Source organism: Chionomys nivalis, chromosome 24 (assembly GCF_950005125.1).
Source record: "Chionomys nivalis chromosome 24, mChiNiv1.1, whole genome shotgun sequence".
Taxonomy (NCBI): Eukaryota; Metazoa; Chordata; class Mammalia; order Rodentia; family Cricetidae; genus Chionomys; species Chionomys nivalis.
The window spans coordinates 41,105,330-41,122,418 of record NC_080109.1 but is presented as its reverse complement, the minus strand read 5'-3'; the positions used below and the strand labels follow the sequence as shown (position 1 = coordinate 41,122,418).

At 40.0% G+C, this 17,089-nt stretch overlaps 1 protein-coding gene across 1 annotated transcript; it reads right to left on the bottom strand.

Annotated features, from left to right (window-relative positions):
* Nucleotides 1-15,913: 15,913 nt before the first annotated feature.
* On the bottom strand, nucleotides 15,914-16,877 carry LOC130865918 (stathmin-like). The gene has a single exon (XM_057757064.1). The coding sequence runs from the start codon at nucleotides 16,794-16,796 to the stop codon at nucleotides 16,347-16,349; it is 450 nt and encodes a 149-aa protein (XP_057613047.1). The 5' UTR covers nucleotides 16,797-16,877; the 3' UTR covers nucleotides 15,914-16,346.
* Between the last annotated feature and the right edge of the window lie 212 nt (nucleotides 16,878-17,089).

The window sequence follows — 17,089 nt, the reverse complement described above, 5'->3', positions numbered from 1 at the left end:
AAATGGCCAGGGGGACCTTTGATCTGGACCAAGAGTTGGAGTCTCCAGTGCATGGATTTGAAGTGGGAGAAGCGGCATCTATAAGCAGGCTGCTACAGGGCTGGGTGAATAATGGAGAACAGAACAGATGGAGAAAATTGCCTTTTGTAGGTATCAGTGGCTGATACAAAGGAATGGGGACAGGTTAGAAGGGAGGGCTGAAAGGGTCCATAGGAAGGACCAAAGTTGGGTCTACACCAAGATTGTGGCAGAGTCCCTAGAGAATGGCTGTTATTTTTCTTTTTTCCATATTCTTAGGTTGCATTCTTAAGTCATTTATTTGTGCTCTTTCTGATTTTTTAATGCAGGCTTAAATTTATAAAACTTAGTTTTATAAATTATTTCCCTCAGGACTGTTTTAACGTGTCTCAGAGGTTTTGTTGTGTAGTGTTTTCATTCTCATTTAGTTCAAAGATTTTCAATTTTTTTTCTTGCTTTCTTCTTTGACCCATTCATCATTCAGTAATGTATTGTTTAATCTCAATGAGTTTGTGTACTTGTTTTTTTTTTTTCCTCTGTTGATTTTTAAGCATTATTGTGATCAGGTAATATATACGGAGTTGTTTCAATATTTCTGAAATTGTTAGAATGTGTTTTGTGTCCTAGTATATGGTCTATTTTAGAAAAGCTTCCATGGTTGCCAAGTAGATTGCATATTCTTTGGTGTTTGTGTGGAATGTTCTGTAGATGTGTGTCAAGCCCATTTGGTGTATAACGTCACTTAATTGCAGTTTTTCTATGTGTATTTTTGTCATGTTGACTGTCTATTGGAGAAGGTTGGGAATTGGAATCCCTACTGAGCAGGACTTAATCTGTGAACGATTAGTAGTGTTCTTGTTATGAAATCAAGCACCAAGAGTTCAGTGTGTATATGTTTAGGATGATGATGTCTTCTTGGTTAATTGCTCCCTTGATTAGAATGAAGTGTCCTGTGTCCCTTCTGATTGATTTTACTTCAAATTCCATTTTCGTCAGATATTAGGATGGTGATACCTGCATGTTTCCTGGTCCCATCCGCTTGGCACTCCTTCCTCCATCCTTTCCTTGTAAGGTGGCATTTATTTTTGAAGTTACAGTGAATTTCTTGTAAATAACAGAAAGATGGATTTCTTTTCTTAATCCACTCAGCTAACCTATGTCTTCTGAATGGGGAGTTGAGGCCATTAATATTGTGGTTATTATTGAAAGATGTGTGTTGATTGCTATAATTTTTCCTATTTGCATTCTTAATCTTATTTTGTGCTTTAGTAATTACTGTAGTGGCATTTCATTTGTATTTTAATAAACAAAGCTTGCCTGAACATCAGAAAAGTAAAACAGCCACACCGGCCAGCCTTCTAGACCAGGCTGTGGTGACATACACCTTTAATCCCAGTAGCTACAATGACACATACCTTTAATCCCAGTAGCCATGGGAATTGTCATAGAAACCAAGCGGTAAAGGAGGAGCAGAAGGAGAGTGAGCACGAGCAAGGAACTCAGGACGGCGAGGGGTGCACCCACACACTGAGGCAATGGGGATGATCTATCGGGAACTCACCAAGGCCAACTGGCCGGGGACTGAAAAAGCATGGGACAAAACCGGTCTCGCTGAACATAATGGACAATGAGGACTACTGAGAACTGAAGAACAATGGCAATGGGTTCTTGATCCTATTGCACGTAATGGCTTTGTGGGAGCCCAGGTAGTTTGGATGCTCACCTTAATAGACCTGGATGGAGGTGGGTGGTCCTTGGACCTCCCACAGGGCAGAGAAACCTGCTTGCTCTTTGGGCTGAGGAGGAAGGAAGACTTGATTGGGGGAGGGGGAGGGAATGGGAGGTGGTGGCGGGGAAGAGGCAGAAATCTTTAATAATTAAATTAATTAATTAATAAAAAAAATCAGCAAGAAAAAAAAAAAAAAAAAAAAAGAAACCAAGCGGTAGTGGTGCATACCCTTAATCCCAGAACAGAGAGGATTATTAGACTGGAGAAAAAGCTCTTGGACACAATCGGATCACCGTTTCAGACTGGGGTAGAGGTAAGAGCCAGTGGCTGGCTGCTTTGCTTTTCTGACTTTCAGATTGAACCTCAATTTCTGTCCTGAGTTTTTAATATCTGTGCTACAAATTATAACTTAATTTATTTTCTTCCTATAGTCTCTTGGCTCTGCTTTCCTCAGTCTGAACTATTGCTTCCATTTTCCTCTGTATGCCTAGTTTTGTAAACATAACTTCTTTTAGCCTGTTGTTATTTGGAAGCTTTTTCTTTCCCCTTCAACTATAACAGAGAGTTGTGCTGGGCATACTAGTTAGCATCCATGATTGTTTAGAACATAGAGTGCATTGCTCTAGGCTCTTCTGGCTTTTTGATTTTCCATTAAGAAATCAACTGCTATTTTGATGGGTTCTCCTTTTTATGTGACTCATTTTGTTTTCTTGCAGCTTTCAATATTCTCTCTTTGCTCTTTGTTAGTCTTGTCCGAATTATAGTATGTTATAGGAGATTTCTTCTCTGGTCCTGTCTGTTTGGTGTTTTGTGGACTTACTGTATTTCTTTCCTTAACTTTGGGGGAGTTTTATTCCATGATCCTGTTGAATATCTAATCTATTCCATCGGCCTGGAATTCCTCTTCATCTAGGCCTGGAATCACTGTGTCCCATAATTTCTGCGTGTTTCTTGTGTGTCTTTTTAATTCACATCTTTGTTTGAATATTATAAGTCCTCCATTTTCATGTTCAAGTCATGATTTTCCATCTTCTACTCAAGCCATGCTACTTGTAAGGCTGTCACCAGAGTTTTCTAGTTGAGTCATCGAGCTTTTCAAATTCATCTTCATCGCAGGCTGGGCTCTCTTCAGTGTTTCTCTCTGCTAAATCAAGTCTGTTTTCTTCCCCCGGTTTTCCAAGACATGGTTCCTCTGTGTAGCCCTGGCTGTGCTGAAAGTTGCTCTGTACCAGGCTGGACTCAAACTCACAGATCTACCTGTCTCTTCCTCTCGAGTGCTGAGACTAAAGGTGTGCCCTGCCTCTGCCTGGCCTGAAATCAGTTTCTAAACCCCAGCTCGTCCTTGACCCTTCCCTCAGCAGTGCATTTGTCCTTTGCACGTCATCCAGGAGCTTTTCTCTCCTCTTTAAGATCACTGAGGTTTCTTTCCCTGTCTTCTTTTAGCTCCTTCAAATCTTGGCTAAAGTTTATGATAGTTCTTTTAAATTCTGTGTTCTAGGGTTCATCTAGGTTAATTCTCATTGGAAAACGTTTTTATAGAACTAGGGAGTTTGGAGGGGCACATACTGTCTTGGAATTTCATATTGACTGTGCTTTCTGGTGTGACTACCCATACAGACTTCTTTCCTTGGTTGTGTATTTGATGTGGGGTTCTATCCTCCCTCAGGTTGGGCGAGTATAGACCTGATCTTGGCCTGGGAGTGTGGGGTAGTGCTTGGTTTTCTTACTTCTTTCAGGTTGCCTACTGGTTTTGAATTAAGATATAAATTTGTGATGTAATAAGCAATACCTAATATTTTGACTATTATGATACAATAATTATGGAAGAGCAATATGACATGGAGTTTTTTCTTTAGCTCCTGATTTTCCTGTGTATTTTTGTTCTTATTTTGTTTTATGCACTGATCTTAAATCCTTCAAACATGCTAAATTGACTTGTGGTCCTTGTAGCTTTTTTTCTAAAGCCTATTGCAGCGAGGATGCCCATTTTTCTTTCTTACTGACTATGCTGTCCTCTCTGGTTCAGAGTTGCCTGGGGATAGATAGCAAGCATCTTTATCTTGTTCCTGATCTTTGGGGGGAAATGTTCCACCTCTCAGCATGCACAGGGTGGAAACTGTGTTCTCAGATTGCTGTTTTCCTGGGTATTGAACCTTAAGTGAGTTCTCTACAGCTGAGCTGGATTGCTAGCTCATCATTTTTGTAGATTCTTCTTATCAATTTGGAATTTCTTTGTTATTTTCAGTTTTCTGAGAGGTTAGTTTTCCATCAATAACAGATGCTGAATAGTTTTTAAATTAATTTTTGAGAAGGCATTAATGTGATAGATTATATTAATTGGCTTTGAATGGTTAAACAATCCCATATTGATAGACAGAGCCCACCCTATTTTCCATGATATGTTATCCCTTCTGTTTATATTTTTTCAATGTGTAAAATGTATGAATAGTTAATTTATCATTAAATATGGGAAAACTGATCTGTCATTTCCTTATCTCACAATGATTTTGTTCGGTTTCAACAGCAGGCCAAGACTAGCCCTAGAGAATTAGTGCACGAGTATTAACTTCACTTCAGTTTTGTTAAGGAGTTTGGATAGAACTGAGGCCACATTTTACTTACATTCTTGGTAGAGCTCACCAGTATAGCCTTCTGTGCCTGGAGATGTCAATGCGACATCATTTTTAAACAGTGAATTTAATTTCTTTGATAGAGTAGAACTACTCAGGCTGTGTGTTTCTTAATGAATGAATTTTGACTGTGTTTGCTAGGAATTTTTTTTCATTGCATGTAATTAATCGAATTCCTTGACATAAAGTTGTGTATAACATTCTCTGCCTATCTTTTTATTGTCCGTAATATCACTCATTATATCATATTTCACACAATTTTAAACAGAATGTAACTGCTATGTATATCAGGCTAGTCTCAAACACATGGTCATTTTGTCTCTACCATACCTTGCTGGGATTAAAAATATGTCCAATACAAGAGGCTCCTACTCCTTGTGTTGGTCATTTGATTCTTGTTTTACTTCCTAGTCAATCTAACTAGTGTTCTGTTGTTGTTGTTGTTTGTTTTCTGGTTTTTTTGGGGGGGGGCTGTTTTGTTTTTTTTGGTTTTTGTTTTTTTGGGGTTTGGGTTTTTTTGTTTGTGTGTGTGTGTGTGTGTGTGTGTGTGTATTTGTTTGTTTGTTTCTAGACAGGGTTTCTCTATAGCTTTGGAACCCGTCCTGGAACTAGCTCTTGTAGGCCATGCTGGCCTCGATCTCATAGAGCTCTGTTTGCCTCTGCCTCCTGAGTGCTGGGATTAGAGGTGTGTGCCACACCCACCCAGCTCACTACAGTGTTCTTAATCTCAACAACCTTCTAAAAACGTCATATTTTTGTTTCTTTTAGTTTTTTCTGTTTTTAAATATTTTCAAATAATTTATTTCTGTTACCTTCTTTATTATTTCTCTTATTCTGACCACTTGGGTTTTTAAACCTATTGTTTTAATTATGTACATTTATGGAGCAAAGAGTGATAATTTGATAAATGTGTTCAACATATAATTATCACATTATGCTAGGTTACTTTTCTACCTCTTTAAACATTTGCCTCCTTACATTCGTTCCTTTTCCCCCTTTGTTTTATACACGGTGGTCTCAGTTCCTCTATGACACATTTTCTTTTTTAAATTTAATTTTTGAGATTATAATATAATTACATTTCTCCTTCCCCTTCTTGCCTTCAAACCCTCCCATAGACCTTCTTTACTCTCTTTCAAATTCATGGTCTCTTTTTTCATTAATTGTTATCATATACATATATGAATATACATGTATATTCCTAAGTATAACGTGTTTAATCTGTATAATGTTACTCTTAATGTTTTTAGTGCTGACCATTTGGTTTTGAAAACCAATTGGTGTGTTCTTCCCGAGAGGACTGTCTCTCCTCTCAGCGTTCCTGAGTTACCTGCAGCTCTTTCTATGGGGTTGAGGCCTCAGGGGCTTTTTCTAGTGCACTTTGGCATGTCTATTGGTACCATCCTTGGTCAGTTAATGTCTAAGTAGTCATGCTGGTGAGACTTCATGGGTGTGACTTCTGACGTTACTAGGAGACACAACCTCACAGGAGATTCCCTCATCCTCTGGGTCTTACAGTCTCTCCAGTCCCTGTTAGGCAATGATCCCTGAGCCTTAGGTACAGAAATCTTTAATAAATGTATTCACTGGGACTAAGTTCCACAGCTCTGCAATTTGATTGTCTGTGGTTTTCTGTAGTAGTCTCTGTCTGTTGCAAAAAGATGTTTCCTTGATGAGAGCTAAAGATGCACATATCTCCAGGCCCAAGGACAGCTGTTTTGATTGTTAGGGGTTTTGCTGGTTTAGTAAGTAGCGGCCCTAGGTTCTCCCCCCCAAAGCCATGACTTCACAGGCATTAGATAGATAGGTTTCCAGTACTAGGCCTAGCTTCCTTCCTCTCTAGCAGGGTTGAAGTCCAATCAGAGTACTGTTGGTTACACCAAGGTATGTGTGCCACTACTGCACTCCCAGGGCTATTGTGCAACTCTAGTCCTTGATGTGGTTCATAGACATCACAGCTGAGTAGGACTGTTGGTCTCTTTCCTCCTTTGGGGAGCTCACATGGCACCTTCTGGTATCATGAAATCCTCAGGGAGGGGGCTTTCAGGTCAGTTCCCACTCAGGGGCCTCTGGGCCCTTTTCGTTGTGAAGTGCATGGGTCTTCAGCAGTAGGGACTTACCTTCTGCTTCTGAGGATAGCAGCAACAAGCTGGATGGATGTTTGGGGCATCTCTTGGACAGCCATGACCAACAACTCAAAAGAAAGCTTCTCATGTCTGTTATTGGGGTTTTGTTATGTGGTCTTTGACTCTTGGAGGGAGCATTGTCAGCCTAGTTTATTTAGAGTATATATGTATATTTATATAGAGAACTACATGTATGATAGGTTTTAAAAAAATAAACAATTAATGGCATGATTCCTTGTAACATTTTCAGACACATTTATTATTATTTTATCCTCTTTCTTCTGTATGTACTTTCCTTTCCCTTCCATAAAGAGTCTCCCTTTTCCCATTACCCTGATGGGATCATTTTAACCCCGCGTTTCCCCTTTACACATTTTCTTTTTAATATGATGCTCAGCACTGTGACTTCTCTCCACTTTTCTAGAAACATCGAAGAACATCCTGACATAGCACAGATATGTTTTCTTTCAGTATAAAGTCCATTCAAACTTTGCTTTTGATTTTTCTAGCACATGGAATATTTACAACTGTTTCATTCCTAGGTAGTTGGGCTTTTGCCAGTCCCTTCTATATTATTGTGTGTGTGTGTGTTTTTTAAATTAATGCTGTTTTGGTCTGAGAACAGACTAATACTTGTATGATTAGAAAATTTAAGGCCTGGTTTATGGCTCAGAATATGGCTTGAAAATTGTTGTGCTGTACTTGAAAAAACACCTTCTATTGTCATTGGTTGGATGTTGTACAAATGTTATTTATTTTAAATCCTTTGAAAAAGTGTGTGTGTGTGTGTGTGTGTGTGTGTGTGTGTGTGTGTAGGCCAAAGGAGAACTTGTGGGGGCTGGTTCTTTCCTCCCACTATGTATGACCCAGGGATCAAACTTAGGTCATCAGGCTTGGTGGCAAGTATCTTTGCCCATTTAATGTCTCACCAGTGCCTGCAAATGTTATTTAAATCAAGTTAATCATTAGCTTATATGAACTGAGAAAATCAGACCTACAGCCTACACACTTTCATGCAGTCTTTTAAACCTGTGCAAGCTATAGTTTTCCTCTTTTCTTCTTATGTCATTTAAGATAATTATTTAAATTTCAGCTATTCATTGTGGAATTATTTAAATAAGTAAATTAGTTTTAGAATTTATTTAGCTTTTTATTTTATTTAGTTCTCTTAGTTTGTCTTCATTTGCTTTGAAGGTGTATTAGCTGAATAAACATTTAAGGTTTTTATGTCTGCATAGTACATGAACTTGATGTTGAGGCAGTGACTCCTGTTAGCATGAGACATCATTTTCTCTTTACCTTGTTTGTGTGTTTTATTTTAAGTTAGTTTACTTAATAAATATGCTTGAATTTTATCTTCCCCCACATTCAATAGGTAGGAACAGGAGCTGTTCATGACTTTGTGGGACTTCTTAGACTTACTCTCTGCAGTTCTTGGGGTGCTTATGTCATTGGCTCAAGGTTTCCCTTGAGCATGAGATAATCAGTTCTTGGCTGAAAACTCAAAGGGGCCTCTGGAAAGCTCCACTTGCCACCCTTCTCTCTTTGGTTCTCTGTAAAACATGACCACCTCAACCTCACAAACTGTAAGCTCTATTTCTCAGTCTCTTGGGCTCCAAAGACTGCAAGGCAGTGCTTTGTTTTCCTTGCAGTGGAACCCGGATTCTGCCTCTAGACGCAAGCCACTTTCGGGCTTATCTTGTTTATTCTCCCTGTCTTGCCCTACTTGCAGCTCGTGTCTAACATGTCGCTTAATGCATTCCACGTTGTTTTCTAGTTGTTTCTTCCAGAGGCTTATTGCAGTCCCTGCGACTTCACCTTTATTGGAAGGGACGTTTCAAGGGACAGTATTTTAGTTTTCCTTGTTTTTAATGACATTAGCATTTAAAAACCATATTTATTGGCTGGCAAGATGGCTCAGCTGGTTGTAGGAGCCAGCCAAGATAAGCTAAATAGAAACAGACCATCCAAAGGAAGTTCTTTACTTCCAACCATTATCACCTGCCAGAGTAGGACTCAGCCATTGGTAAGTTTAATGGAAGCCTGAGTCTCAGTAGTTTACCCTGAAGCAATACCTGGTTGCAGGAAGAACCACAAACTGAGATTACCTGAGCACCACCCAAAAACAGACCATCCAAAGGAAATGCATAACATTCTAACTGCTGTAGACAGGATCACTTGCCAGCACACACTCACCTGGACACCCCTAGACAAATGTCAGCCAACCAGGGGTCCTGAACCTCAGAACCCCCCCCCCCACACCTCCACCTTTACTACTATAAAAACCCAACTCTAACTGAGCTTGGGGCTCTCCCTTTATGTTGGACATACGGAGAGACCAAGTTTGCAAACTTGCATAAAATAAAGGCTCTTTGCTTTTACATACAGGACTAGGTCTCCTTGTTGGTTTTTGGGAGACTTTGTGGATCTGGGCATAACACTGGTAAAAGCTCTTGATACCAATGCTTTACAGCATGAGTTTGAGCCCAGAACCCAGAAGCAGGAAAGATAGAATAGACATCCTGCAAATTGTCTTCTGACCAGCACACGAACACTGTGCTTGCTGTGTGCTCTGCCCCCACCCTGTGCACATGCAAACACACACACAATAAATAAATGCTAAGAAAATATACAGTCAGGCTTTTAAATATAAATTATCTTTTACGATCTTTCAGTTTTATAATAGTCCATAGGAGCACTCGGGAGGCAGAAGCAGATGGATCTCTGAATCCCAGGACAGTCAGGGCTATACAGAGAAACCCCGTCTCCAAAACCCCAATAAACAAGCCAACAACAACAAAACCAGAAGGGGACAATAATTAGGAATTGAGAATTAGCTCCCACAGCACATTCAGAAAGACTGGGGGTGGGGAGATCCAGTCATGGTGGAAGGTCAGTGGGGTCATAATGGGTATGCCTGCAGGAAATGCTGTACGGTGTGTCATAAGGGATGGCTACTTTAATATACAGAGATAAATCTGATCCAAGAACTGCAGAATAGAATGACCAGCTTCATAGTCGGTATTGACTGCAAGACAAATACCTTATGTGCTGGTTTGGGGTTTGTTTTGCTAGAGTTTTCCACACGCTAGGACCTAATAGCGCTGATGTCCAGGTAAACTGACAAGAAACTTCTTCCGGGAGACTCGTTAAGGAGGAGGAGGAGTTGAGAACAGCTTATTTCACATCAAGAGGAAATACACAAAGAGGAGAAGAGCAGCCGAAACGAACTGAGATGAGTGATGTAGGCCAGGAAAGCTAAACCGAACGCTCCTGCACGCTGAGGCTTCCGGCATAGGGAGAGGATGCGGAAGCCTCACCCCCATGGTAGGCTTGGTGGTTTGGGTGAAAGCGGACTGACAATCCTACCCCAGGACAAACGCACAGCTTCAAATCCAGCAGGTTTTGGTGAGACAGTAATTTCTCCAAGAACAGCCTGCTGCTGGAAAGGAGTCCTGTGTGTATCTCAGAGAGTGGTGGCCGCTTATCCAGCTGAGAATGATCCTAATCTTTAAAACTGAACTATTCTGAATGCCCAAGAACAGGGAAAACTCACAATTCAAAGAGCCCACCCAACCCCATTCCTTCTATTCCAGACCCCACCCCTGAGAAAGACCACCGTTGGTGGCTCCTCCCCCTGAGATGCTCAAGACCACGCCTACATTTTATTTAAGACCCGCCCATAGAGCTTCCACGTGCCCTTATGCTCTCTCTCCTCCCTTCCTAAGAGTCACCCAGAAGTGCTCTGCTTTGCTTTGCTCTGTTTGTTAAATCTGGATTTATTAATTTGATTTGATTTGGTTCATTACATCGGCGGAGGAACCCGATAACTTGAGATCCAGTACTTATCACAGTATGGAGTGTTGCTGTAGAACCGGAGAACTCTGAAGTGTGTCCCGCAGGCAGGGTGATTAATTTAGAAGATCCGGAAAGTATGGGGAAAGAGTCCTTTGCCTACACACATCAGTGCTGTGGCTGCTCCCCACACTCCGAACACTTTGGGGAGGCAGCCATCAGTGAGAAGGTGGTTATGACCTGAGGAAACTCTGGAGCTGAGACAAAATGCCCACCTCATACACCAAGAAGCTAAATGTGGTCAACACAGACTTCTGGTATGCGAAGAAGTAAAGCCACAAAAGTGAAGACAGCTCTCGTGGACATTAAACACATGTCCTGTGCATTCAGCAGCAACATAAACCGCAGGAAAGGCAGGAGTCCACAAGCTCAGACGGCCCCGCAAGGGCATCCAAATGGCGAAGACCCCAAGAGAAACAAATCCAACGTTTCAGTCTCCTCCTTCATCTTCTTCTTTTATTTTAAATTACATCTTATTCAATATTTTTACTTTTTGCACTTAAACTTTTTTGATATAATTTTATTTTATTTATGGTTCTGGGGATTGAACCCAGTGCCTGAAAGGCAGAACTACCATCCAGCTACACACTCAGCACCTCTACTTTTAAAAATGACAGTATTAATCTTTGTGAGGTTTCAAAGGCCCAAGCCATCCTAAGTTAATACTCTCCCTGCCCCTGACAAGAGGACAGAGGCGTGAGTCCTCAAGCTCCATGCTTGCTTGCTGCCGTGCTCCCTGCCATGATCACGAGCTCTGGATGAAATGCTTTCTTTGATAAGTTGACCAGATTTATGTGCAGGGTACAAAGAATAAAAGTGGATTAATATTAAAACTGGTAAATTGGGACAAATGGGAACTTTTCACTTTTTAAAAAATTGGAGTAAGAGCAGTACATTGAAATTAATGCTTAAAATTAATGTTTAAAGCAGAAACCTAAAAGTTAAATAAAAATAATTAGGAAGTATAAAAACATTCAAGGCAGGGAATCAGTTAACAAACTTATAAACACACACACACAAAGCAAACAAAGAAACAATAACACTTGGTAGCTTAGAGAGAGATTGGGGAAGAAGTGCACCAGTCAGGCACTCGTTCAGCGTGTGCAAGGCATACAATAAAGACCTGTAATTCAAATTCTGGAAAATTGAAAGGTACTGATGAGCTGGTAGAGAATGATCCCATTCTATAGCTATCTCTATATTATGAATTGTTATTGCTCTGCTGATCAGCTCTGTCAATCTCCATCAACCCATGATGAGGTGACTAGGAATGCTTACCAAATGCTATGGGTTCTTTCCAAATAATTTTTATTTCTCTGTTCTTTTTATAATGTGTGACATTATATATATAATATATAATATATACATACATTTAATCTTATTAAAATGCATATAATTTTATTTTAAAACAGTGTGTGTGCTCTAACATATAGGATGGCATGGCATTTGCATGCTGATTCTCTAAATAGAATAATATTAACTTTAATTTGATGAAGTACTAGCATGCTGAAGTCTTTTCCAGTTCCATAAACAAACTAAAAACCAACACAAAGTATCTGCACTACACTTCAAGAGTAATGAGTTCAGTCATGTTAAGGTTATAATTTTGTTAGTCTGTTAATTTTTTCCCTCTCAATGCAACTAGAAATTAATTCTTTGTCAGTCTTAACAATTAGTGTTCTTATCTTTTTATGAAATAAAGATGACATTACATCAGAATCTTTTCATTTTTCTTCCTTCAAAAAAATTCGCAGTAATAGCCTAGTCGTGACAAGCATTTGAAAATGTCTACTTAGAAAAACAAAATTCAAGATTTTGCAGCTATTCCTACCAAGTACCTTGTTGATCACATGTCTAAGTTGAAAGTCCTCCCTCACACTAGTTCTCAAACTTCTTTTATTTCAGTTCCTTGTGCATGTCCACGTGGTTCTTCTCTTCATTTTTCCCAACTTGATGGATTTGAGATTCTCATGAGGTCAGTTCTTTTCAGATTGTGTGTCTGCTCGAATTGGATTTGTCTAGTGCTTGTTTATGGTTAGGTTCAGGGCTTCTTTTTTTTCTTAACAATCCCATGTAGTGTGTCTTTCTTGGTGGACTGAATTCACAGGCAGATATCTGTTCAACACCAGTGACCAGCTTTCATCAAACAGTTGGTGTAAGGCCACTACCACTTCCTCTCTCTAATTAGTTAGGAGGTGTATTGACCGGAGGTATTCTGGGCTTCATTAATATTTTGTGACTCATCAAAATTTTTGACAACCAGCTTTGGCATCCAATTTTTTCTTCTTTCAATATGTATCAGTTGACTTTTATGTCAAAGATATTTAGTCACTTATTTGATTACTTACTTTTCCTTACAGCGTGCACTTCCTGTAGATTGAATTATGCCCCCCACACCCTGACACACACACAAACACCGCCCCCGCCCCCCCCAGAAAAGGCATATGGAAGCTCAGCCAGTTCTGAGATACCTTCTGGCTTTTCCATTCCATCACTCCTTTCTACCCTTGGTCTCTTTTGCTCTCCTTGGGTGAAACTGCATGTGACTCTGCATGCATTTCTTAGAGCCTGACTGTTGAAGTAGGCATCCCCCTTAGTGCATGGAATATCTACTTCCTGAAGGTCAGAGATCGGCTGTCTCTGGAGTCCATGACACCTTGCCAAGAGCACATAATCGCATACTTTAACTATAGGGACCCTTGCCCATGGCTACTAGGTTAGTTGTTATTCACATTTAGAAGAGGTCCTAGGTGTTAAAACAACTTTTATCTAGAAGTGTTCTTCCTGGAGAGTTAGTTCTCAGAATGGTGTATCTGATTTAATCTCCTTTGCTTCCAGAATGCTATTCAATATTCCCTAGACTATTCTTCCATCATTAACCTTTCTTTTTTGAGGTTATTATATTATTACATAATTTTGCCTTTTCCTCCCTCCACACCCTCCTATATATCCATGCTTGCTCTCTTTCAAATTCATAGCCTCTTTTTTCATTTATTGATGTGTGTGTGTGTGTGTGTGTGTGTGTGTGTGTGTGCATTCCTAGGTATAACCTGCTTTGTCTGTATAATGTTACTTGTATGTATTCTTGCAGAGCTGATCTTTGATATCAGATAACCAAAGATTGGTGTGCTCTTTTCTCGGGAAGACTGTTTCTCCTGCCCTCAGCATCCCTTAGTTTTCTGTAGTTACTTACGTGTGTTTGAGGGCTTGGGAGATTTCCCCCATCCATCTTGGCATGTCAACTGTTGTCATCCTTGTTCACCTCTTGACTGGGAATCATGTTGGTGAGACTTGATGGATATAACTTTTGACATTACTTGACATTATTTCAATGAAAACTCCCTGATCCTCTGGCTCTTCCAAGCATTCTGCCCCCTCGGCCACAATGTTTCCTAAGCCTTAAGTTCAGCTGTGTTTTGTAGAAGTATCCTCCCCTGGGACTGATCTTCACAACTGTGTGTTTTGCTCGGCTGTGGCTCTCTGTCGCAAAGAGAGCTTCCTTTGTGAAGGATGAAGACTACACTAATCTGTGGGTAAAAGGACAAATGTTCATAGACTGTTGTCGGAAATTAGCTCGTTTAGTTGATTGGTAGCTGTAGATCCCTAGAACTAAGCACTTAGGTTTCCAGTTCCAGGCATGGTCTCCCTCTTGTCTTAAGTTCAATCAGAAACTTGTTAGTTACCACCAAGGTGCCACTGAGGCACCCTTAGGGTTATGGTGCCACGCTGGTCATTGATTTAGTTCATAGGTGTCGCAGCTGGGTAGGACTGGTAATTGCCTCCCTCCTTTGAAAGTTTTCATGGTAACTTCTGGGTCCATGAAGCTAGTCCTCAAGGAGGGCAGCTTTTGTGTCCACTCTAGCTCAGGGGTCTCTGGGCCCTGTGTCTGAAACATCAGATGTCTTCAGTGATAAGGACTCATCTTCCACCTCTGAGGGGTAACCAAGGGCAACAGTAACAGGCAGTATGGTTTCAGAGTCTCTCGAACAGTGCTGGCCAGCAACTCAAAAGAAGGCTTCTCATATCTGGTTTGTGCTAGATCTTCTTTGGCTGATGGAGGGAACACCATCAGCCCTGATGGGAAACGTTCATTATAACTACTTATGTGTAATTATATATTGAATTACATATGGGATACATTTTTGGTAAATAGCTAATAGTGTGATTCTTTGTGACTTTTTTCAGATATCCTAATTATCATTTTATCTAAATCTCCCTTTCTGGTTTTGTTTGTTTGGTTGGTTGCTTGGTTGGGTTTTTTTGCATAAATTTCCTTTGCAGAAAATCTATACTTCTTTATTGTATCCCAACAGTTTTGTTGTGTTGTGTTTTCAATCCATTTAGTTCTAGGACATTTTTCTTTCTTTCTTGATTTCTTCTTTGACCACTCTTCATTCAGGAATAAACAAGTTGTTTAATCTCAAGTAGTTTGTGTATTTACTAAAGATTTATTTGTTGTCATTTTAGGTAGTGCTTTACTGTGGTCAGATAAGCTACAATGAGTGATTTTAATTTTTTGAATTTGTAAACATGTGTTTTTGTGTACTAGGATGTGGTCTATTTTTGAAAAGTTTCCCGTGCAGCTGAGTATAATATATATTCTTTGATGTTTGAGTGGAATATTCTGTAGATATTCGTTAAGTCTATTTGATGTATAACGTCAATTAATTCCGATATGCCTCTTTATTTTTGTTCAGATGATTTGCCTATTGTAAAAAAGTGGATTACTAAAATAACCTTCTATTAATAGATTGATGTTAATCTGTATTTTTAAATCCAGTAGTAGATTTTTTTTTAATGAAATTGGTCACCCATAATTTGCATGGTTAAATGTAATGTCTTTCTGGTTAGCTATTACCTTGATTAGAATGAAGTGTCCCTCTTTGCATCTTCCAAGTAATTTTAGTTTGAAGTCTCTTTTGTCAGATATTAGGACAGTGATGCCTATTTGCCTTCTGGTCCCATTTGATTGAAATACTTCTGTCCATCCTTTTACTCAAAGACAGTGTCTACATTTAAAACAAAGGTGTGGTTTTTGTAGATGACAGGGGGAAGGATTTTGTTTTTTAATCCATCTTGTCACCCTTTGCAGTGCTCTGTTCACATAGGTCTTCTGATGGGAAAATTGAGTGTGTTATAGTGGTTATTGTGTTGCTGATGTTTGGTGTTGGTTCTCAGTGGTTTAATAATTATGTGTTTTAGTAATTATGACTTTGTATCTCTTGCCATGGTCTCTCTGATACGCTCATTCTCTTCACTCCTAAGTAAGGTTTCCTGTATTTTCTTTAGGTTTGGTTTGTTGGAAATATTTTTTTAGACTATTTATCGTATAGAAAGTTTTTCTTTATGCTTGAATTATGACAGATAGTTTTGCTGGGTAGTTTAGTCCAGGTTGCCTATCATAGTCTTTAAGACTTGGAATGTATTATTCCATGCTCTTTTGGCTATAAAAATTCCATTGAGCAATCAGCCTTTACTCTGATGGGTTTTCCCTTATGAGTGACCTTTGTTTTTTTACTCTTGTAGTTTTCAATACACTTTCTTTTTTTTTTTTTTAACAGCACTGTGCAGTTTATTAACCATTCAAGTACAGTAGCATCTGATAAGATTGGGACAGAATTGGGATCGCAGGTGTGAACAGATATCAGCATCTAACAGGTCGGAAGAAGCCACTACACTCCTCACAAATGTCTTCCACAGAGGCAATACAGTACTAGCCATTAACCCAGCACACCGAGTGTGCTCAAGTGGAAAAGATGCAACGAGAAAAATAGCTACATTAGAAAGACCAACACTTTAAAAAAGAGTAAAACACTTTCAGTTTCTCCCCTTGAGCCCCTAAAACATCTCATGGTCTGGATCTACCTATACGGTCCTACATCAGCTTCTAGAATATTTGTCAGGAGGGAAAAGTAAAATGACACTGGCCAGTACAGTCTTTGGATATTTAGGAAGGGGTTGGGGAGAAAAGTCAGTTCTCAAAACAAATTAGTCAGCCTCGGTCTCATCCGCAGGGTCTTTGGATTCTTTGTTCTTCCGCACCTCTTCAACGTGCTTGTCCTTCTCTCGCAAACGCTCCAGCTTGGCAGCCATCTGCGCCTCCCGGTTCTCTTTGTTAGCTTCCATCTTGTGGGTGAGCTTCTCCTCTGCCATCTTGCTGAAGTTGTTGTTCTCCTCGATGGCTTTCTGCAGCACCTCCTTCTCGTGCTCCCGCTTCTCGGCGAGCTGCTTCAGGACTTCCGCCTCATGAGACTTGCGCCGTTCTTCTGCAGCTTCTAATTTCTTCTGAATTTCCTCCAGGGAAAGATCCTTCTTCTTTGGGGGGGGAAGGGGGAAATCGGGGACAGATTCTTTTGACCGAGGGCTGAGAATCAGCTCAAAAGCCTGGCCGGAAGCACGCTTCTCCAGTTCTTTCACCTGAATATCAGACGATGCCATGTCGAACAGAAGACAAGAGACTGGCCGTGCACCCTCTACAATCCACTGGTAAAGAGAGCGCTGCTCGCTCCGAGTCGCCTGGCCACACTCTCTACACTTTCTTTTTTATGTATATTTAGTATTTTAACTATCAACTGACATGGACCTTTTCTTTTATGATCTTGTCTATTTGATGATCTATAGGCTTCTTGTGTTTATACGTATGTGCCCCTCCTTAGTTTGACAAAGTTTTCTTCTAGGATATTGCTGAAGACCCAATCTATGTCATTGACCTTAAGATTCTTCTCCCTCAA

What these genes read in the sequence shown, in the direction of transcription:
- LOC130865918 (XM_057757064.1), bottom strand. Translation starts at nt 16,796, where the DNA reads ATGGCATCGTCTGATATTCAGGTGAAAGAACTGGAGAAGCGTGCTTCC.